The sequence below is a fragment of the Acipenser ruthenus genome, chromosome 9, assembly GCF_902713425.1.
Source record: "Acipenser ruthenus chromosome 9, fAciRut3.2 maternal haplotype, whole genome shotgun sequence".
NCBI lineage: Eukaryota > Metazoa > Chordata > Actinopteri > Acipenseriformes > Acipenseridae > Acipenser > Acipenser ruthenus.
The window spans coordinates 17,782,401-17,805,084 of record NC_081197.1 but is presented as its reverse complement, the minus strand read 5'-3'; the positions used below and the strand labels follow the sequence as shown (position 1 = coordinate 17,805,084).

At 37.0% G+C, this 22,684-nt stretch overlaps 1 protein-coding gene across 1 annotated transcript in view; it reads left to right on the top strand.

Annotated features, from left to right (window-relative positions):
* The window catches only part of LOC117406238 (multidrug resistance-associated protein 1-like), a gene marked incomplete at its 5' end in the record, with an annotated part of 33,156 nt that overhangs the window by 1,230 nt on the left and 9,242 nt on the right, over positions 1-22,684 (top strand). Inside the window, 22 exons of the mRNA XM_059030581.1 lie at positions 192-324; positions 939-1,099; positions 1,460-1,637; positions 4,431-4,685; positions 5,177-5,242; positions 5,613-5,750; positions 6,193-6,339; positions 6,592-6,676; positions 8,270-8,336; positions 8,509-8,635; positions 10,867-11,043; positions 11,372-11,539; positions 12,189-12,372; positions 12,582-12,633; positions 13,479-13,539; positions 14,526-14,745; positions 15,332-15,486; positions 16,986-17,141; positions 18,586-18,785; positions 19,549-19,675; positions 20,189-20,290; positions 20,945-21,088. Of these exons, the coding sequence (XP_058886564.1) occupies positions 192-324; positions 939-1,099; positions 1,460-1,637; positions 4,431-4,685; positions 5,177-5,242; positions 5,613-5,750; positions 6,193-6,339; positions 6,592-6,676; positions 8,270-8,336; positions 8,509-8,635; positions 10,867-11,043; positions 11,372-11,539; positions 12,189-12,372; positions 12,582-12,633; positions 13,479-13,539; positions 14,526-14,745; positions 15,332-15,486; positions 16,986-17,141; positions 18,586-18,785; positions 19,549-19,675; positions 20,189-20,290; positions 20,945-21,088 (3,103 nt within the window). The remainder of the gene's footprint in view (positions 1-191; positions 325-938; positions 1,100-1,459; positions 1,638-4,430; positions 4,686-5,176; positions 5,243-5,612; positions 5,751-6,192; positions 6,340-6,591; positions 6,677-8,269; positions 8,337-8,508; positions 8,636-10,866; positions 11,044-11,371; positions 11,540-12,188; positions 12,373-12,581; positions 12,634-13,478; positions 13,540-14,525; positions 14,746-15,331; positions 15,487-16,985; positions 17,142-18,585; positions 18,786-19,548; positions 19,676-20,188; positions 20,291-20,944; positions 21,089-22,684) is intronic.

Here is a 22,684-nt window from a genome sequence, read left to right as displayed (position 1 = left end):
CAACCTGAGCTACAGTATGTGTAATTAAGCTCACAGGAGAACCTGGCATGGCACAGACTGCAATATTAATAGTATTTCTATCCTTACTAGACACCTGAGAAGATAACCTTAATCTTCTCAGTACAAGTGTTGACTTGCATTTGCTGAGCCCTCTCAGAATAGACTACAATTGTGTTTAATTTTCCTTGCAGTGTTATAACTTTAGGTTATAAGAGACCCTTGCAGAGAGAAGACCTCTTTGAATTAAGCGATGATGACTCATCTTACACTGTATGCCCCAGCTTTGAGAAACAGTGGAGGAAAGAAATTATTGGGCCAACTGAGGTAATTGCAATCATGTTATTCATTTTTACCTACTGAGACACAGAGTTAATCTGAAGTAAGTAAAGTTGTGCTCTAACACTGTACAACTATCAAGAAACAACTAAGTTCCAAGTAGGAGCAGTGGGTGTGCACATACACTGCCTGGCCACTTCATTAGGACCTGTCTGCCTGGATTTGACACTGTCACAGTGGGGCACGTTCTCCTGGTATACCCTAGAGCTCTTGATTACTCTGGAAGACCGCGAACAACAAGCAGATTATTAACACACAGTATTGAGAGTAACCGCATCTGAGAATATATGAAGGTACCTGTCCATCAATACATATGTATGTCACACATTTTTACATGTACAGTACATACTGCTGATAAGCTGTAGGCGATCTACGTTTTGGTGATTTTATTTTGCATTTACAGCAGTTGGGACATATGTATGTAGCTTACATGTTTTCATTTGATTCTTAATCTGAAATTCTGACATTTTCAAGTAAGAAAGGGTTATTGAGTGCTTGTGAGGCAAAACAAAGCAGTAAAAAGCTGAATAGAGCTGCGCCAGAGAAGAACTAGAGCAGCCAGTTATGACAGTATTCATATTGTGTAACATTTATTAAACCAGGTACCAAGAGAAGATGAGGAAAGCCTTTTGGGAAAAGGAAAAAACCATAAGCCCTCTTTGCTTCGTGCTTTATGGCAGACATTCAGAAGGCTTCTTGTTCAGATTGCACTTCTGAAAGTGTTGGCAGATTCTTTGGCTTTTATCAGCCCTCAGATACTCAAGTAGGTGATATTTCATTCAATGCAAATGTGTGTATATATATATATATATATATATATATATATATATATATATATATATATATATACACACATTTGCATATAGATAGATAGATATAGATAGATACAGATATAGATATATATATATCTATATCTATATCTATATATTTTGGGATGTACACAAATGTTTAAATGATTATAAAATAAAGTACCGTAAACTGCTAGTTAAAATGTATGAATATTTAATTGTGATGTATACCCATTTAGTGTTGAATTGTAGATTAACAGTGCTAAGTAAATTATAAGACAGATGTATGCAGAAACCACTAACTGTAGTTTGTTTCCTCGTGTCCATCTTTTAAGGCTCATCATTGCTTTCTGTGACAATCAGCCCATGTTCGATTGGAATGGTTCTACCTATGCAATTGCCCTTCTTGTGGCTGCTGCCTCTCACACCATCGTCCTCCAGATTTACCAACGCTTCAACATGCTGACTGCAGCTAAGATCAAAACTGCTGTGACTGGGGTGGTGTACAAGAAGGTGAGAATATTTCTAGTCCTGAGGCATCACACAACAATATGACCTCTTTTGTGTGGGGCATTGCATATCAACAGTCAAAAACATTAAAAAATATTGATACGCTCCTAAGTAAGTTTACATTTAGCAATGCTGCATTGGTAACTTCCAATTTGTTTTTAACCAGCTTCATTAAACGCTGTGCCTGAGTGCAGTGGGGTGTGCAGCAAACTAGATTTCTGCACTTTATAATTCACTTGACTAAGTTAAGGGAGGTGGATGTTAGAGATGATTAACATCCAACTTGCTGACTTTCCTCGAGACCAAACAAGAAATTGAATGTTATCGCATTATCTACTAAATCTGCTACAGCCTGTATCAAAATTCACAGATTTCATGTGAATTCAACTATTTCTGGGCATTTAGGTCGTATTATATACAGAATATTCTGTAGTGAACCGTAATGATCCGTTATTTTGGGATGTGCACCTATAACAGTAAGCTACGTGTAACGTCTAGATCTAGCCCCACCTTCCTTGAGAGAAGTGTTATGTACAGGACAGCATGGAGTTGGAGTTAGATGTGCTCACAAGTTACTGTCAGTGATTATGATAATTGATATTTGAACCTTTACTGAGTAATAAGATATGAGGTATTCTGTGTTGATTCTGTCGTGTTATTATATTACACAGCGAGACGCTCCATTGAACTATAACCAGCGGCTCATATATGTAACGTAACTCGAAAAATACAAGTTTGGTCTCTTTAATGTACACAATTATATTACACACTTTCTTTCACACTAGAGGCACGAACATCACCGTACTTCTCTTATGTTTAGCTTTACTTTAGCCTGTGAGATTGTTATGTGTTGGCATTCCTAATTAAAATCAAATGGTGTTTATGACTGAAATTGAATAAGTATTGCTACATTTTTTTTTTTAATACCTGTATTTATTTATTGAATTGTATTTTGTCACACTTGTACTTGCTTGAACCAAAGTCATTGTATTTATCTTGCTCTTAATTGTATTATTACTTGTACTGTGATACTTGAAATGTATTTGCTTACGATTGTAAGTCATCCTGGATAAGGGCGTCTGCTAAGAAATAAATAATAATAATAATAAAATAATAATTAATTGTTAACTAGATTTTATTGTAGATTTTTTTTCTGAGATCAAAACCTTATTCTCTTCCCGAGTAAAATTTAGAGCCCTGTGCTTCTTTGCCACAACTGAATCGAGTTTAGACGCCATAACTTAAAAACAGCTTGAGCTGTAACCTGCTCTATTCAGACTCAATCAGTTGTTTACGGATAAGATTGGCATTACATTGGATTTCTAACTAATGTTTGGATAGGATGAGACACTTAGGAAATTGTAGACACTGCTGACTAAGGGAAATGCTTTTGTAATACCAGTTTAGGAAAGATCCTGTCCTAGCCACAAAGGAAATCGTTCTGTAATTCGACCCCAGGTCTTTGCTCAAACTTTGTTTGGAGTGACCTCAAGCTGTTAACAATGTCATTATAGCTGTTAAACCTGTTGTAGAATGGCTGTCCAGGACCGGAGTTGCCCACCCCTGTACATAGTTTCAGTACTGTCAATTTGACTAACTTTTGCCTTAATAATTCATTAGATAAAGAGTCTTGTGTTTATCTTCTAGCACAACTTCCTGTGCTGATAGCAAATTTGTTTATCACAATCAAAGCCTGGATATGAAAAATTTGGACGCTTTCCACCGGTCGTGTAGCATAAGTCGGATGTCATCTAAAATAGAATGTGTGTATATATGTAAATATGGCAATTTTGATGGTGTTCAAAATGAAACAGTAAAATTCAGAACAAAAAATAGACACACAAGCAAACAGAATGGTTTTGAATGTACTGCCAAAAAGGTACCCGTTTAGTTTGCAGTGAGATGCACAACATAGCATTGTCACAACTTTATAAACGATTCTCCAGCTATATGCAAAAATGTGAGATATTGAGAGATGGATGAATGGACCGACAGACACATTCCTATATCCCCAGAATCTCATACTAATGTATGCTAAACAATGTTCATATCAAGTTTCATGACAATTGGACAAACAGATATATGGAAAATGTGGAAGCGTGACAGACGTACATTAAACCTCTTCCCCTTAAATACCCTTTGCACAGGATTTAATACATGTAGTTAAGGGAACTGGAAAATATGTTTCATTCCTGATTTTTTTAACTTAAAGGGGGGATGCATTATTACCAACTTCTTTGCATATCTTGGTTTATTGTTTTGATATCTAATGATTTTAAAAACAGTACTATACTGTACTTTACAGTATTGTCCTTTGAACATTGCTCAGTATGTAGGACTGAGGTGCTAGCGGGCAGGTCCATGCCAACCTTGATTAAGACAAGCAGAAAAGAGCTTGTGCCAATAGACATATTTATAGGTCGTGACAGGCCTAACATATTTCATAATTGTAACTCCATACTGTAGGGTCAGTCTTAAATATTTTCATTGTACATTATATGATAACTAAAGTAGTAGTTAATCTCAATATTTGAGCAACAGGACTCCATGATTTCAAACATCATGAAAATATAATATAAGTGACAGGGACAAATACTTACTAAAATGGCATTTGTATCCATAACTCCTCTAATGCAGCGCCATTGACAACAAATGAAAGAGCCTGTTTTAAATTGTGTGAGTTCAGAATTTTTTAAAAACAAGTTTATTTTTTTTTTTCTTAATCAGCTAATTCAAAATAGACTATTATTTGTTTGTCATTGTAATAAAATTAAATGAAAATATTGCTTGTTTTAGGCCTTAAACCTGGCAAACTGCTCTCGAAGGCAGTTCACGACTGGTGAGGTTGTGAATTTAATATCGGCGGACGCCCAGCAGCTGATGGATCTGGCTGTGAACCTGAACCTGCTTTGGTCAGCACCATTCCAGATCCTGTTGGCAGTCTTCTTCCTGTGGCAAGATCTGGGCCCCTCAGTGCTGGCTGGCATTGCGGTTCTAGTGCTTGTCATACCGTTGAATGCAGTGGTGGCTTCCAGAATGAAACAGCTGAAGGTAAGTGTAAGAAAGAACATAACATACCGTGTACAGGGTTTGTTACCAACATGGATACTTTACAATGCATGAAAGGATGTTAATACACATTTATAAGTTACATGGCCTCACACTTACTGAAATTCTGTATTATATTGTAATTTAAATTATTTTTAAATTACAAAAAAAACATAATGTTTGGCAAACCCCCGTTTTTTGATTGGTTTCATTGTGAGTTTGAAATAAAATGGTCTTTGAACAAGAAAAAATGAACAATGTTTTAATGTTGGCATACAAACGGGCATGTTTTTTCATTGTTAAAAATAAGGACAAATAAGGAAAATAAGAACTTAATATTAGCATTAACCCTCACCTTTGGTTCTTGGGTTAGGCAATAGCTGTAGATATCAGAATACATGATGAACCATTCAGATCCAACATAACTGTATTCTCGTTTGTAAAACATGTATTTTATTGAGTTATTCATACTGTACTTACTCTCTCAACAACAGAAAAGTCAAATGAAGACCAAGGATCGACGGGTTAAACTGCTAAATGAAATTTTGCATGGAATTAAGGTACAGTAACACAAACATATTTGAATAGTTATTTTGTTTAACTTCAGAAATATAATCTGATATGTTTGGTATTTTATGTCATTTGTTGATTAGATCATCTAACTGGCACCATTATTAATAGTAAAATACTGGAACTATGCTGGCTTATACCCGTTCACCTGCTAAAAATGGTAATTCAAAAATCTGTCTTGATGTACTTCCTATGCTGATGTTTTTTATTAGCAATACATTGAGCTAATCTGTTTATTTCTAACAATGTTTAACTTATTTCCACCATGTTTTCTCTGCAGCAAGTTGGAAATAAGAAAGATACTGGTATAATAAAATTCAAAAGATGTACGTTTCCATCTCGATGCTGCTGTTTGTTTAGATTCTGAAGCTGTATGCATGGGAGCCATCATTTCTTCAGAAGGTAGTGGACATTCGAGAAAGCGAAATGGAGGTGCTGAAATCTTCAGGATACTTGACTGCGTTTTCCATGCTGATGTTGACCTGTGTCCCTTTTTTGGTAGGGAACATTTTAAAGCTGTGCTTCATTTTTTAATCTTAATGTATTTTTTCAAATTGAAGTATTGTGTACCTGTTTTATTTTAACAAATGTAAATGACAGCTTGAACAAGATTTTTCAAGCTTTCAGAACACTGTTTATTTTCAACTGTATACAGTAGCCTGATGTACACTGTTTGAAAGATGAAACATCTGTATAATGTGAAATAATGTATAATGTGATATCTTGTAACAATTGTAAGTCGCCCTGGATAAGGGCGTCTGCTAAGAAATAAATAATAATAATAAAAGATGAGGGGAATGTAAAACAACCTATATTTATTAATTGTGTGCCAAGAAACCAGTGCAGTTAATATAAGACTAGAACACAGTAAGTGATAGTTAATGTACCTAACTGTGGGTATACTGTCTTGTTATTTATTCCATTTACTCTTTCTTTGTAGGTTTCCTTGGCAACGTTTGGAGTCTTTGTATTGGCAGATGATGGGAATGTTTTAACTGCATCCAAAGTTTTTACATCAATCTCCTTGTTTAATATTTTGAGATTGCCACTATTTGATCTGCCAACTGTAATTTCTTCAGTTGTTCAGGTACAAACACATCCATATTCATGGGGAACTGTCTTCACAGTAAATAACTGGAGACTAGTGGGTTATTCAGTTTGTGTAGAGCACTCTGGTTTGTGTATACATAGCTAAATTATTCATCTGGGAGTGAGTGTAGTTGGATACAACCTTGCATTTTATTACAATAAAATTGTTTTTTGCTGTTCAAAAATTCAACATGGGTATAAATTAAATACTGTATTTATGATTAAATACTGTATTTATGTAATCTCCTAGACAAAGGTGTCTCTCAGTCGACTGGAGAACTTCCTCAGTGGAGAAGAACTTAAACTGCAAGATGTTCAGACTGAATACCTTGGAGGTAGGTAGGAATTTGTAGAATAATAATTTTCTGATTCTTACTTTAATGCATTTTGAGAGCAGGTTTACAGTTGATTTGTATGTAAAAAAAAAAAAAAAAAAATTAAAATATGCTTCAGATGAAAACCAATCTGTAATGCTATTACTTCATGGAAGTGTGTCTTTGGCGACTTTGTTTATTGTGTCTATGTACTGTTTTTGCCTGACATGCACACTTTTATAATGTATAACTACTGTATGGCTGTGGCAAAGTGCCCCGCCCCTGTGTGCATTTGTGTGTTCTGTGTTGTGTGTTGCGTGTGTAAATGTTGGTGTATAGAGATTGGTACACAGGATATAAACGGGTCTGTGTTTCACGTGTACTTAATGTAGATTTGTATTTAGGCACGAGGAGAGCACAAATCACTTCACGTGCTGGTTAAATGTAATATGCGAGCACGGGGTTGCACAGAATTAATTCACGTGCTGGGATTCAAGTGAATAATTAATTAGTAATTGAATCCCAGCACAATAGTGTATATATAGACGCACATTTCTGTCAGTCGGGGTTAGGTGTTCGGTGAGTGGAGAACGGGATTGGAGACGGAGGTAAATGTTAGGAAAAAGAATAATAAGAAGAGTAATAGTTAACGTGTTTTCACTCACCGTGTTTGTTCGTCTGTCTGTCCTGCACCGTCTGTTTAGTGTTTAGTAGTTTTGTATGTCTGTTTATTTTGGCGCAAGTGCCGTGTCCTGTTGTGTACCGTTTAAAACCTTTTTATTTGTTAATAAACGCTGAGTGCAGCCATTGCACTCAGCTCATCATCACCACCGTCTCTGTCTGTGTATTCCTGTCTGGTCTGACGCCACCCACTCTGGCCGTCTTTGTGACAATGGCATATTTTGCTTTGTGGTTATTTCAGTGCGGTAAAGTAAGGCCTTCACATTATGATATTTATTGTACTTTGATACAGTGTTCAAATAGAGCTTTGATTACTTTTTTCAAATGAACGGATATTCTATTACTTGTTTGAATTTTGAACAGATATCCGAACATGAAAATACCATGTTAGTTTCAGCACTATTATGAATAGAGTAGTCTGTCGCGTATTCCAACTGTGGTGGGACCAGAGTAAGGGCGGATATGTAAAAAGTCAAATAAATGAATCCTGTTTTAAATACCATTATACACAGCTGTAACAATTACTATATTCACACAATTATTGTTATATAATATATTGTTAATAATTACAGCTTTTATTAAGGAGCTCCCCTAAATGCCTTTTTTAGAAAGATACAGGGTATTAATGCTTGTGACAAAGTAGCCATCTGCCATTTCAGCGCATGCATTCGCTGCTGAGTGACGGGCAGGAGATCGAGAGGTTGAAGTTGATACACTCCGCAGGCGTACAGGATTTATTTACATATCAACACACTGACCTGAGTTCATACAACACAGTGTATGAAAACTTTGGTGGGATCTACAGTCACTGAAATAATCTTCTCTGTTGAATAATAAACAAACTCTGTCTTACTGATGGATTATTGTATATTGTAATTATAATGCTGCCATTTTTATGACAGAGGATATATTAATGTTTTTTTTTTCCTATAGGCCATGCTGTAGGATTCACTGGAGCTTCCTTTCGTTGGGATAAGACTGGACGTCCAGCTTTAAGAGAGTAAGTGGGAGTAAAAGTGACACCAGCAATAATGTCAGTAACATCAGTGGTACAAAAATGTCATTTAAACCATTAGTATGCAGTAATTTAAAATGTCCACATATTTAAAATAATTAAAATATCAACCTGAAACAACCACAATAAGTAGTGAGTACTTTTTTTTTTTTTTAAGTCTGAATATGAAAATACCAGATGGATCTCTGGTTGCAGTGGTGGGCCAGGTTGGTGCTGGAAAATCATCCCTTCTGTCTTCTATCCTTGGGGAGATGGAAAAGGTTGAAGGCCTCGTCCAGAGAAAGGTCAGCTTTAGTACTAGGTTGTGCATTTCACTATAATTCTCTACAATTCAGCAACATTTTCTAATAATCTTTACCCATTCCAACCTTCTGTATTTGGTTTATGTCATAATTGATATACGATCATGTTTTCTTAACAATCTTGATGTAGACACTTTATACAGTTCTTCTGATTATCCAAACTGAATTTTTGAGCACTTATTATTCGAAAGGCTACCTGGCAACGAGCCGTGCAATATTGTCATAAAAACACTGCACTAGCCAGACCTGTGATCTCCATACCTGATATTTACTGTACATTCCTGTACATTACAGTATACAGTTAAAGGCTGTAGAGCTAACAAAACAGTTCCAATGTAGTATGTAATCGAGTTATAGGATGGTAAGCTTCTGTGTGTGATGGTTACAATAACACATGTAAATGAGTAATTCTTGGTTAGTCCACTTTTACTTATGCCAATAACAGGGCTCTAAATTGGCAAAGAAAAAAAAGTCCAAAAGGTCCATCAGTTCAATACATTTGTTCAGGATACCAAGGCCACTAAACCTATGTCAAGGCCCAAGTGTAGGATGTATAATTTTGCAAAGGATTCATATATATAACTAATTATTGCCTGTAGAAAGAAACAATGGAGTATAACTTAATATTAACTATTTATTTGTTCAGAAAATTGTGTTTTTATTTTGGCAAAAGCTGCCTGTGTACATTTTGTAATTGTAGGAACTAACCTGTGTGGCTACTTGCTTCTTTGCCAATTGTGTTTTGATTAAAAGATAAGCAAAATGAATTCTAACAGCAGCGACCCTAAAGCTGGATTCACAAAGAGCAAGATTACCGTACCATTATAAAGTTTTGTATTTGTTCCTATCCTGATAAAAACACAAGGATCAATCAAGACTTTAGATATACATTAATGTTTAAAACTAGAGATAATGTAAAGGTACAATAAAGTAAAATGCCAAAAAGGGGTATGTCCATTTGTTTACTCTATTTATTGTACATTGCAAGTGTAAAAGGTTCCCTGTTTGATAACTGTATTGTAATAACCAGCTCCTCCACCCCTGCTCCTATGGATTGGCTACTCTTTTTTACAGTAAGCACCTCCACACTCTTCTGATGACAATTTCACTGGAACATCACTGTCATCACTGAGACAGCACAGCGAGCAATTTAACGCATGGCCGACAGAGAGGTGACGAGATCTCTGACCGGGAAATTACACCTCCCCACTGGCAATATATATTTTTTTAATTTTCTTTTTTTTAATTTAGTGGTCGCCAATTATTTTTATTGTTTTCTCCCCAATTTAATAATGTCCAATTATTTTTAGGCTCAGCACACCGCTACCCCTGCGCTGACTCGGGAGGGGCGAAGACGAACACACGCTGTCCTCCGAAGCGTGTGCCGTCAGCCGCCCGCATCTTTACACACTGCAGACACCCAGAGCTACAGTGTCGGAGGACAATACAGCCCTGGGCAGCTTACAGGCAAGCCCGCAGGCACCCGGCCAGACCACAGGGGTTGCTGGTGCGCGGTGAGCCGAGGACACCCTGGCCGACCTGGCCCTCCGTCCCCCTGGCCCCTGAGAGCTCCCGTCCTTGGTCGACAAAGGAATAGCTTGGACTCGAACTGGCGACGTCCAGATTATAGGGAGCATCCTGCACTCCACGCGGTGTGCCTTTACTGGATGTGCCACTCGGGAGCCCCACTGGCAATATATTAAACATTACTACTGAAGAAATTATCAAGTTTTGCAAAACATTTTTGTAGATTGTGGAAGGCGTTCTATCTTTTTTCAGGACTCTCTTCTTAGGTGTTTTTTTCCCCCACTGATGTGACTTAACCACATAAATCATGTAATCATGTTATTGTTTGGATCCAAGCACTTCCTAATTTGCTGTGTACAGGTGTCTCCGTTGCTATAGCGGAAAGGGCTCTGCGGCCATAATTGCTTTGAACAGACATACATTTTGATGGGCATTGTGGCAATTGAGAAGAGCACCCACAGCTTTAATTTTGAGCCCTGCGAAATGCCCTCATATACAGACGTTTGCCGTCTTATAAACCTGTAATATATGCCTTTCTATTTTAACTAAGAATATTAAAATATTAAATATTTGGCATACCTATTCATTTGATTGTATTTTCAAAGAAGATACCAGGATTTGTTCGTTGTCTTACATTTTTGTATTACTTGTTGATACTAATGAGCTGATTTGCTTTCAATGTACAGGGTTCGGTGGCATATGTTTCCCAGCAGGCTTGGATTCAGAATGCCACCTTACAAGAAAATATTCTCTTTGGCTCAGAAATGAATGAGAAGCTGTACCACGCGGTGTTGGAGGCATGCTGTCTCCTGCCCGACATTGAACTTCTGCAAGATGGGGACCAAACAGAAATTGGAGAGAGGGTTAGTATGGAAAGAAAATTATATCATAGATATTTTTTGGTGATATTAAACACTTAAAATGCAACTTAGTATTTGTAGGACATATCTGAGTTACCATATGTATTCTGCTTGTTTTATGCATTGCTTTGTGTCATATTGTTTTTCAGTCATCACATCCTGGTACTCTGGATGTGATGACTGAAATACAATCTTAACCTACAGAGCACAGCTAGTTAGTTGTGTATAGTTATTAGCAAACCCCCTGTTTTACAGTAATGTCAACAACACTGTGTGTAATATGATTAGCTGTAAATAGGAGCTCATGTGCTTTTTCTGCCTGTGGTGATAGGGAGTGAATCTGAGCGGCGGGCAGAAGCAAAGAGTGAGCCTGGCGAGGGCTGTTTACAGTGGCGCTGACATCTACCTGCTGGATGATCCCTTGTCAGCTGTTGATGTGCACGTTGGAAGACAACTTTTGGACCGAGTGATTGGACCCACTGGACTCATGAACAGCAAAGTATGTGGGGGAAACACGATCTTGAAATACTGTATAAAACCTAGTAAAAAAAAAAAAAATCCTGCAGTGATCCTTTTTCACTTATTGATAGGATACAAATAAAAAAGACTCCTTAAAAATGGCGAATGAAACATACAAATGGTCCTAATGACAAAGCGTTTTTAAAAGAGTTTGACAGTTTAAGAAAAAGGGTCTCACACATGAAACTAGAAATGTTTCAAATCACTGTTTTTTATTTCTTCTCACAAGGCAAGGCAGCTGCGATGTTGACACGTCAACTTTCTTTGCAACAGCAGCATATAGTTGGTGCGGCTCAGTGTACGTTTAGGCTTACATTTGTAGATGTTTGTTTAGTGGAGGCAAGTCACGATGATCTACTTTCTCATGTTACGGATCACTGGACTGTTTTTTGAATTGGTTTGTTAAAGGTCTATACTGTAAGGCCTACTCATTTTTCTGATGACTCAAGGGATCATTCTTGAGACAGATTTTAACGCACACTTCCACTCCCAAACTCCCTGAAGGGAGAATTAGAAACTGTAAATCCATGGTGGCCCTACACCCTGTTGCTAGAATCATGGCAGATTTTTCTAACCACTGTAAGGCACCAGATTGAGCACACACTGAAAACAGCCTCTGTGTTTTTTAGACATGCATTTTAGTGACCCACAGCCCTGCAGTTTTACCTCTTGCTGACATGATAGTGGTAATGGAAGATGGCAAGATAATTGAGATGGGATCCTATCAGAAACTACTGTCTGACAGGCAGAAGTTTGCAGAATTCCTTCAGGTTTATTGCCAAGAAACTAAAGGCAGCCGCTCCAGTGCTGAAGGTATGTTTTTCATGACCTGTACGGGTTTTGTATTAAATTTAGGCTATGTAGTGCATATAAAGGACTTCACTGCTTAACTGATGTATTCTTCTGAAGTATTATGGTATGACTGGGTGTTGTGACGTCTATGGTGTTATGCCTTATAACTTTTCAGAATATCACAACACCCTGTCGTAAATGTCTAACACACGCATTTTTTTTCTTCATAGAAAATACAGAAAAACTGAAAAGCAGCACAGTCTTAAAAGAAATATCGAAAGGGTAAGTCTGAACAGACAGGTAGTTAAGAGTAGACATGGATTCATTATTTTCCATTTATTATACAGGTATTATACTGTACAGACACTACAGTTGTATATTTGTATAATGCAGACCTGGGTCTAGGATATGGTAACTTTTCTATCCTAATAACTCTAATTAAAAAGTAAGTACCCTTTTAATACATTTTACACTGCCATTACTAATGTATGGTGTTTACAGTAATTCTGAGTGGTTATGTTGTTCTGTTGCTCCCATATTGAGTTCTACTCATTTTTCTCTAAATCTGTCTTCACCTGGCCTTGAGCTTGTCTAGAGTAGCAGCCTGGCACTGAACAGCCTTCCTTATTCCATTCAAATCACGTGACAAGGGGACTGTTCAACTCTGCTAGTCATACCTACTCAATCATTTGAATGGTATGAACAGGCTGTTTGTCCCAGCACTTAGGAATCCTCAGAGAAGCTCAAAGCAAGGGGTAAAAGCATATTTACAAACACATGATGATAACTTATTATTGGAGCAACGTAACCTAGAAATGCTCTGAATGAAACCAATCACCATATAGCAGTAAAGGAAATATAAAAACCCATTTAAATGACATTTTAAGCTACATGTTTACAGGTGTATGTTATGTATAATAATAATAATAATAATAATAATAATAATAATAATAATAATAATAATAATAAAAAACAACTATTTGAGCAACATTTGAAGATACTGTGTATTTCTTTTGGGTTGTCTAAAACAGTTTCAAAATAAAGAAAGAGTTGAGCGTTTATACTAATTATTATTTCATTAAAATTTATTCTGAGTTGTTCTCTAATTTTTTATTTTTTTATTCCAGGCACTCTGAAGAAAAGCAAGGCCAGCGTGTAATGAATAAGGAAAAAGTTGCAACTGGAAATGTATGCAAAATAAATTCTCCTTCCCTCGTGTTCTCAGCACGTTAAAGCATACACAAACATATCTTGACTTTTGTATAGACAGAAGCTTCCAAAAATGTAATGGAGGCATAGATATAGAAGTAAAATACCTTTAGTAGTATCAGCAGTGTAGCATGTGTTGTTTTAATTGTTAGTTGTAGCGTATTTTGAAAACTGGTATATCTTCTGATACTCCTGTATATGTCTTGTTTTTGTAAAGCATTAGTGGAAGTAAGGTCTTGTCTTGTTTGTTAGGAGTTAAGCTACAAAAACACAATGTTACACAATGAGTTACTAAAGCATTGTCTTGACCTAACAGACCTATAATCCATTTTATAAGATCAATAGATTAATACTGTATACTGACGTAAAAAAAAAAAAAAAACGACATGCTATTTGCTTTATGACTCACATTTCAATGGAAAATCCATTCCTTGGAGAATCATTTTAAGTAATACAAATGTACTTTCTGCATGCATGGATTAATGAATATCCGATTACCAAGCTCTCCCCATCTTGACTTTTGCGACCCCTTTATGTATTTTCATTATGAAGGATTATTCTGCCGTGAGCACATAATAGCATTAAACCTGCATGTATAAATTAGACTTACACTGTTGTGGTGAGAGACAGACTTTGTGATACCTACAGACAGTATTGCACATTTACATTCACTGCAGTTACTTTATTTGCATGTGATTTACCTTTTCCTCAGTTTTCAGTTGGGGGTCCCAATTCAAAATTGTATTTAAAAGGGGTCCCCCAAACAAAAAAAAGGTTTGAGAACCTCTGCTTTATCAATGTATACAGTGTGTTCTGGTCTGCTAACGTGATCATATTTCAAAACTGAACCTCATGAAATGATTTCAGTTTATCAGACTTATTCAGAGTATCAGAATCAAACTATTCAGAGTATCAGAATCTAGGAGTTGCACAGCCCTAGTTTATTTTCTTTACCCTTTTTTCAGGTTAAAGGATCTGTTATCAATAAATACCTACAATCCTTTGGGTGGATGTGGGTTCTTCTCACTATAGGTGCCTATGTAGGCCAGAATATCATTTCAGTGGGACAGAACTGGCTGCTTAGCACCTGGACATCGGAGGCCAAACAGGTGCAGGATCTGGCTGAATGGAAGGATCTCAGGAACTCAAGACTCACCATCTATGGATTAATGGGTCTCATGCAAGGTAAAATGTATGGAAGGAAAACAAACGTGTAAATGTTATGTTGTTTTAATTAAAAACAGCCATTATACCTAATGCGATAGAAATTGGACAATTAAATGATAAAGCGTTTTATCGTTGGGTGAAAGAAATACATCTTTTTTATTTTAAAACAAGATATATGGGACTACTGTTACACTGTTTTCTAGCCATACTTTTAGTTCTGTTCGCACTTCCGTGGTCATTTCCCCTGGAAGATGGAATTGTCCCAACCTTTAACACTTTCATTCCTGCTATTACCAACCGTCTGATTGACATGCTTTTCAGGTAGTAAAACAGACTTCCTGAACAAAGACATGCAGACTGAGAACTGTATTCTAGTGTAGCTGTAATAACCAGATACAATCTTTTCCAATTAAAATCCACTACATGTTGGCTATAAAAATGTCTCTTTCAAAACGACATTTGAGTGAATGGAACAGCACAACATGTAATGTCGATGGAATTATTGTTAGCTATTACACAGGTTATTTCTTATTCATTTTAGAATTGTCGTTGTTTTTTTCTTGTTCTTCAGTGTGACATGTTGGCTATTTGACTTTTTTCATAGGTTTGCTGGTATGTTGCGGTGCTTTTGTCTTGACCAGAGGGACTTTGCATGCCTCTCGAATTCTGCATCACCAGATGCTGGACAGCATTCTTCATCTTCCTCTTCTGTTCTTCGAGACAACCCCTATGGGTCAGGTCATCAGCAGGTTCACTAAGGTAAAAGGGGAAAACACTTGCTGTCATTCCATGAACTACCATCATATCAAAGGAAGGACACAAACATAAAATGATTGGAGTCACTTGAATCCATGTGAAATGTGAGTAATGAATCTGACTAGGTTTAGTAGCGGAGATACTCGGATTCTCTCTGATGTCTTTATGTTTTACGCCATTGTCAGTTGTTGAAGAGTTACAGGTACAGAACATGCATTGCTGTACCTTTGCTGTATTTGTGTTGTACATATCGCAGCACTACATTTATGAACATAATCCCAATAGTTTTTATATTTTTATAGTGTATCCAGATCATGATCCCTCCTGCAACAACACTGCTGGTTTTCTGTTACCACAAAAGACATTAATTTCAACTAGAGCTTTTGCATTGTGGCATGATCTGGATACACTATGAAGCTTAACAACCTTTTTTCCAAACCTTATCATTTTATTTTGATCTTTTAGGTGTCCAGACTTATATAGTTTTACCTAACTGTATGTTTTAGAAAAGAAAATGAATGTATGAATTTCTCTGAGTCTAAATTGTGTAAAAGACTGCTAGTTTGTTAGGGAAATTATGGTAAAAGGTATAAGCTTTCGAGAACAGAAAGAGCATATTGACCTTGAAGTATTAGCAGTGTTATTGAGCCTATTTATTCCTGATGCGCATTCCAGTCTGTGGAAACTGCACTGTCATAGAGACCACAACCTGGAACACCACATCTGCTGTTTGCAGTATATAAATAAACCTCTAGCACTACTGGCCCTATGTGGCAAAGTGGCTGCTGATTGGAAACAGGTGCAGAGGTGATGCAGTGCAGAAATAATCACAAGCCAGGAAACTATAATCCGTTTTGGAAAAGGGGTCTTTTATTTGTAACTCCCGGTCTGGCGACCAAACAATAAATCTCCGGCAATACACACCAATATGTAATGCACGGAGGTAACAATAATAAATGGAGTGCAGTCCAAACAATAAACACACATTATCTGCCCCACAATAATACAGTACACGATCACCAGTCCAGGTGTGTGCAGTAGTGCTCGTGGTGACCAGGGCGACAGCTCTGGATACATGTTAGCCGTCGAGTGATTCACAAAACAAAAGACAATTACAAACAGCGACAAACAAACAAAAACACTCACAAATACTTTTTCTCTCTTTTATGGGTTTCTCCTGGTCCTTCCAGTTTCTCATTCTTTTAACTAAGCGAAGGAGTAGATTGCAATTCTCCGTCCCCTTTTATGCTATCACGCATGACCCCTTGGTAAACGAGTGCAGCTGTCTCTACAATCTGCAGCTGCTATGTCATTTCCATTCCGGGTCAATACGTTCCTGCAACGGAGTCTCGCCTTCTTCCAGACTGACCGACTTCCCGGCTCTGTCACACCCTATTATAAAGAAATAGATGGGTTTAAATAATTCTAATGATTATATTGTACATAAAAAGTATAAAAGTGCCTTCTTAGAAAGAACTAATGACACACATTGCTTCCTACAGGATATCTTTACAATTGATGAGCGTTTCCATTACTACCTCCGGACCTGGTTGAATTGTATGTTGGATGTGGTGGGAACCGTGCTGATAATTACTGTCGTCACACCAACTTTTCTGTTGGTAGTCTTCCCATTGGCTGTCCTTTACCTTACTATTCAGGTATGTCAACCCTACCCTGGAGTAATTTTCGACCCACAATTTTACCCTAAAATATAACTCTTTAGTGGCTGTTTAATACATTTCTCCATAGCCTTGTCTTCTGTACACTACTCAGAAAGCAGCCTTGTAGACCAATTTGTTTACTTAGGTTGTTGATACACAAGCTTAACCTCACTTGGAACCATCTTCCCTATCTCTACGTGAAGCATATTGAAGGACAAATTCTTAACCTTGTTGCTATTTTTAACAAAAGCGATAGTTGAGAAGTATTTTAAATACACAGAATACGCAGAAGGAAAAATGCAGTGTGGGGAAGTGAAATAAATTGCATACTAATCCACAACTAGTGTTAAGCAGGTCATTGAGTAGGGTCCATTGTTGCTCATCTGAAAATGCAATGCCTTTTGGAGTGCATGCGCCAGTGGTTTTAATCTGTCTCGCTGCAAGGCTGGGTTCTTGCCTCCAGGGTTTGGTATCTTGGTAGCTTTGGTGGGGGTGAAAAGAAGCTATTGGCTTGACAGTGGGAATGGAGGTTACCCATTGAGTCCCACTGGTCAGTAAGTGGGTTGCAGTGTTGTGTTTTCATTAATGCTTTGAAGTGTGATTTGGTGTGGATAGAAAATATCAGTTATCTTTTCTTATTCTTGTTGTTTAGTTTCCCTTTGTATAATTTACTGTTTCCTATCATCCTATTATGTCTAAAACCAAGTGTAACCATTACCTGCCCCCCTATAATCTCCAGCAAATATACATATTTGCTCTTAGTTTGGTTATAGAAAAAATGATACATATGGAATAAAAACAAGAAGAAGAATACATTTGTTCATATTATTATTATTATTTGTTTATTTAGCAAACGCCTTTATCCAAGGCGACATACAGAGACTAGGGTGTGTGAACTGTGCATCAGCTGCAGTCACTTACAATGACGGAGCACAAGGAGGTTAAGTGACTTGCTCTGAGTCAGTAAGTGAGCCAGGATTTAAACCAGGGACCTCCTGGGTACAAGCCCTTTTCTTTAACCACTGGACAATACAGCCTCCTATGATATTAACATATCCAAAGTTTGTACAATACAAGATAAGGCCCTGACTCTCCCTTGGTACAATTTCAGATTATTATTATTTGTTTATTTAGCAGACACCTTTATCCAAGGCGACTTACAGAGACTAGGGTGTGTGAACTATGCATCAGCTGCAGATTGACTTACAACTATGTCTCACCCGAAAGACGGAGCACAAGCGACTTGCTCAGGGTCACACAATGAGTCAGTGGCTGAGCTGGGATTTGAACCGGGGACCTCCTGGTTACAAGTCCTTTTCTTTAACCACTGGACCACACAGCCTTCTTATGCAGTTAACCTAATGTTGCGTATTGTTTTTAAAATGTCCTTGTCAAGAAGCCTGCTGTTTTGCTACATTCTGCACATTGCTGTCTTTCTCAGAGGTATTACATTGCAAGTTCCAGACAGATTCGTCGGTTGGATGGAGCATCCCGCGCCCCTGTGATCTCACACTTCAGTGAGACTCTGTTTGGTGTGTCTACAATCCGAGCATATGGATACCAGGACCAGTTCATTAACCAGAACAAACAAGTAGTGAATGAAAACCTGGTCTGCTACTATAACAATGTCATTTCAAACAGGTAAGGACAGACCCTTTCCATACAGTGTCTATGTGAGGGAAAGCATTGATAACCACTTACAGAACATTAAGCCATTGCAGAAGATAAGCAAGGCTTTAAGATCCATCTTCTTACCTCATAAGAATTAGCACCATCATCACTGGTACCCTTATTTTTGTGCACTGCTTGCTAGTTCTTGTTTTTTTTACTTAAAAAAGGATATGATTTTATTTTCAAATACTGTTTCCTGGTACCTTATCCTTTCCTGTACTGCAGTTCAGCCCACAATTATGGTATAAAATAAAACCACAAAAATATTCAGCACAACCATCGTAGGGAATGTGGCAGACAAATCTGAGGCACTGCACTTGTAAATAGTATGTGTGTTTTGTTTATTTTGAATGTACATTTTGAGGGGATGGGGTTAAAATCCCATTCCTGCCAAATCCATGTGTTTTGGACAATTGCTGACAGCAATGAAATGTTTTCACAGGGAAACACTGAAAAACCAAACCATCTACTGTATCTACTAATTTAATCAACTCAGGTTAACTTCACAAAACAGTAAACCCAATTTATTTAAGCACAGCAATACACTAAACCACTGGCCTAATATTGTTGTACAAACACCCTGTACAAATACCAAATCAAATCAAAATACCTTTACATGTGCACAAATACTGTATTAAGACTTGTAAAATATGTCCACTTAGTGACAGGGATGAATTGTCACAGGGAAGGAATTGTCATGGTCCCCCTGGACTATACTCTAACTGTTTTCCAGATGGCTGGCAGTGAGACTGGAGCTGGTTGGAATCCTGATGATATTCCTAGCTGCCCTATTCATGGTTTATAATACAGACAGTATGGATTCTGGAACAGTGGGTTTAGCCATGTCATATGCTTTAAATGTAAGTATTAAAAAGAAGAATGAAAGCACAGTCTTTCAAAAAGCTTTTTTATTTTTTTATTTTTTAGTTTTGAGACTGCAGTGTAATTACTGGCTTTAATGAGTGAAACCAGCAGTATGACATAAAAATATTTTTTCTTACACTATGTATCTGTTTACATTGTAAGGTGGGGCATTTCATTTCATTTTTCAGTTTTAATGTTACTGTATGCACTGGTGTATTTATATTTTAATGGGGAAAATATAGGTACATAAGTAAATATAGTTTAACATGCAGGATATATTGTAAACTAGATTTACTTAGTACATTTGCTGGAGATTAGGGGGAATGGTGGTAATGTTGATAAAGAGCTGCTTCTAGACAGATGCTCCCTCTTGTGGTCAGATTTAATAATGATTGTATGTTGAAAGGTTGGTCTGCTGTCCTTCTGTTCATATCAGTGGTAGGTTATCAAGTTTCTGAACGGTATGCTAATAAATATTTCCATACTTTTAATCTTTTTTTTTTTTCCAGATCACTGCAACTTTGAATTTTTGGGTTCGTAAAGCATGTGAAATAGAAACCAATGCTGTGGCTGTTGAAAGAGTTTATGAATATGCTGAAATGGAGAAAGAGGTAGATTTTTTTGTTAAATCCTTATCTTTTTTTCAATAAAGCAGTTAGTCTCCATGGAAGTATAGAACATATAAGCACAACTCGTTATCCCAAACATCATGTCCAGTATACTTAGCTTCCCAAGTGAATTCTGTTTTTAACAATATAAACATTAATATCAATAAGTCGAGTCGTGAGGTCATTACCGGTATTATTATTATGTGTTTATTTAGCAGACGCCTTTATCCAAGGCGACTTACAGAGGCTAGGGTGTGTGAACTATGCATCAGCTGCAGAGTCACTTACAACAACGTCTCACTGGAAAGACGGAGCACAAGGAGGTTAAGTGACTTGCTCAGGGTCACACAGTGAGTCAGTGAGTGAGCCGGGATTTTAACCAAGGACCTCCTGGTTACAAGCTCTTTTTTTTAACCACTGGACCACACAGCCTCCTTGTTATATACCCACATTATGTAGTGGTAATGGATGTTTTATATGCAAATAAATATTCAGTTCAAAAGCATTAATATCCTCCATAGCCCTGCTTTATAACATGTATTTAATTAGAGGTGGCTGTGTATTATCATGAAGCAGGAGTACCCATACTAATTCTTAATAAAAAACACATATGTTTAGTTTGTTATATTATTTATGCCATGTTACATTCTTTAAAAGGCTCCTTGGGTCCTATCCAAAAGACCACCTCAAAGATGGCCTAGCCAAGGGATTGTCAAATTCATTAACTATGAAGCTCGATACAAGAAAGAACTGGAGCCTGCTCTGAAAGACGTAACATTCCAGACACTCAGTCAGGAGAAGGTAAGGAGCTGGTTTGAAATTGAGTTACATTCCTTTATGTAAAGGCATATAGGTTTCTTATACTTTATATGTTTCATACAAACAGCATAAGGTTTCATTACTTCATTTGTATTCATAGCTTTAAAACGGGTTTAGGGGATTGTGATGGAGAATGTGTTCCTCCATTACTAATATGGACATTGAATAAACATATCATTAATATGGATATTGAATAAATGGTTATTGTAAATGGGGAAAAAAAGAACACATTTATATTTACCTGGGTTCCGGCAACGATCTCCGGGCCCCGTGGAGAATATAAAAGAATAGTTTAATCGGTTAGATTGAACGGTCCTGATCTGAATAGATGGTGTACACACCAACACTGAAGATATTGCACCGCCTGGCATCTGTATTGTTTTATAGATTGAGGAATGTGTAGAGCTCTTTGGACATTGGTTGCTTCTAACAGCCAAGGAGAATACTGTAAACTATAAGAAAGTTTGTATGTGAACGGGCAAAAGGTTTTAGTATCACTAATAAAAATCGATACTTTGGGAGAGAGACCGACAAGCCTGAATCGGACACATGAACGCACGCGGCTCTGCTGTGCACATGTAGACCATGGGGTGGGAGTGGCCTTTAACCCAACGAATTAACGTAAAAATCATTTTATAGGTCGCACTGGCGTAAAAGTCACTCCCCCCTTTTTGAGGATGTTTAAGAACATATCATCTTTGCTTTACTGAACATTTCTTTCCAAAACCATTCTTTAGACAATAGTTCCAGCTGCATTGGCTTTTACAAATGTGTTGTATTAATTCAAATGTAAAAGAAAAGTATTAAACAGTGCTGCTTCATCAATTAAAGCAAAAAAACAATAAACTAAGCAGTACACCATCTAATAACCAGTAAACAAAACATCTTAGTGTTGCATACGGTGCAGTACAATTGCATTACATTTCCAGCTGTACAATGATGCATTAATTTTGTTTTGTTAATCAGAACCATAACCATACACATACTTTACAAGTGTACCACTGCGTAGGACTGACATGTAGAACAAGTTACAGTATGTATTAAAGTCATTCAAAAGTACTCCATTCAAACAAAATGTTTCTACATCGGGCCATAAACACATTCCTCCCCTATCAGCTTGTTTTTCTTTTGTCATTTTAAGTTTGTCTTTGTTTTGTCTCCAGTCACGTACTGTTTTTTACTCATTGTGATTAACATGTATTTTGGCAAATTGAACAACTTGCAATTTCAGACCTGTTTAGTAGCATTTTTTTTTTTGTTTTTCTTAGTGTCCTACTTTATCCAGTCTCAAAGTCACCAGGCAGTTACTCATTGAGACTGAGGCCTCCTTTACAATGGTGTCCTGGAAAACAGTAAAATGACAATTGCAAAGTACAAACAACACAATTAAAACATTTATGGTTCAAACTTAATCAGCAGCATGCAGAGATCAAAGAACACAATAAATAGGACATGTCTATTTGTTAATGTAGACTGAAGGAGAAACATTGGCTGGATTTCCTAAGCAGTTCTCAAATACAATCTTTAAAACCAGTGAAAGAAAGATTATCAAATTCCATCTTCATACTATGTTGGAAA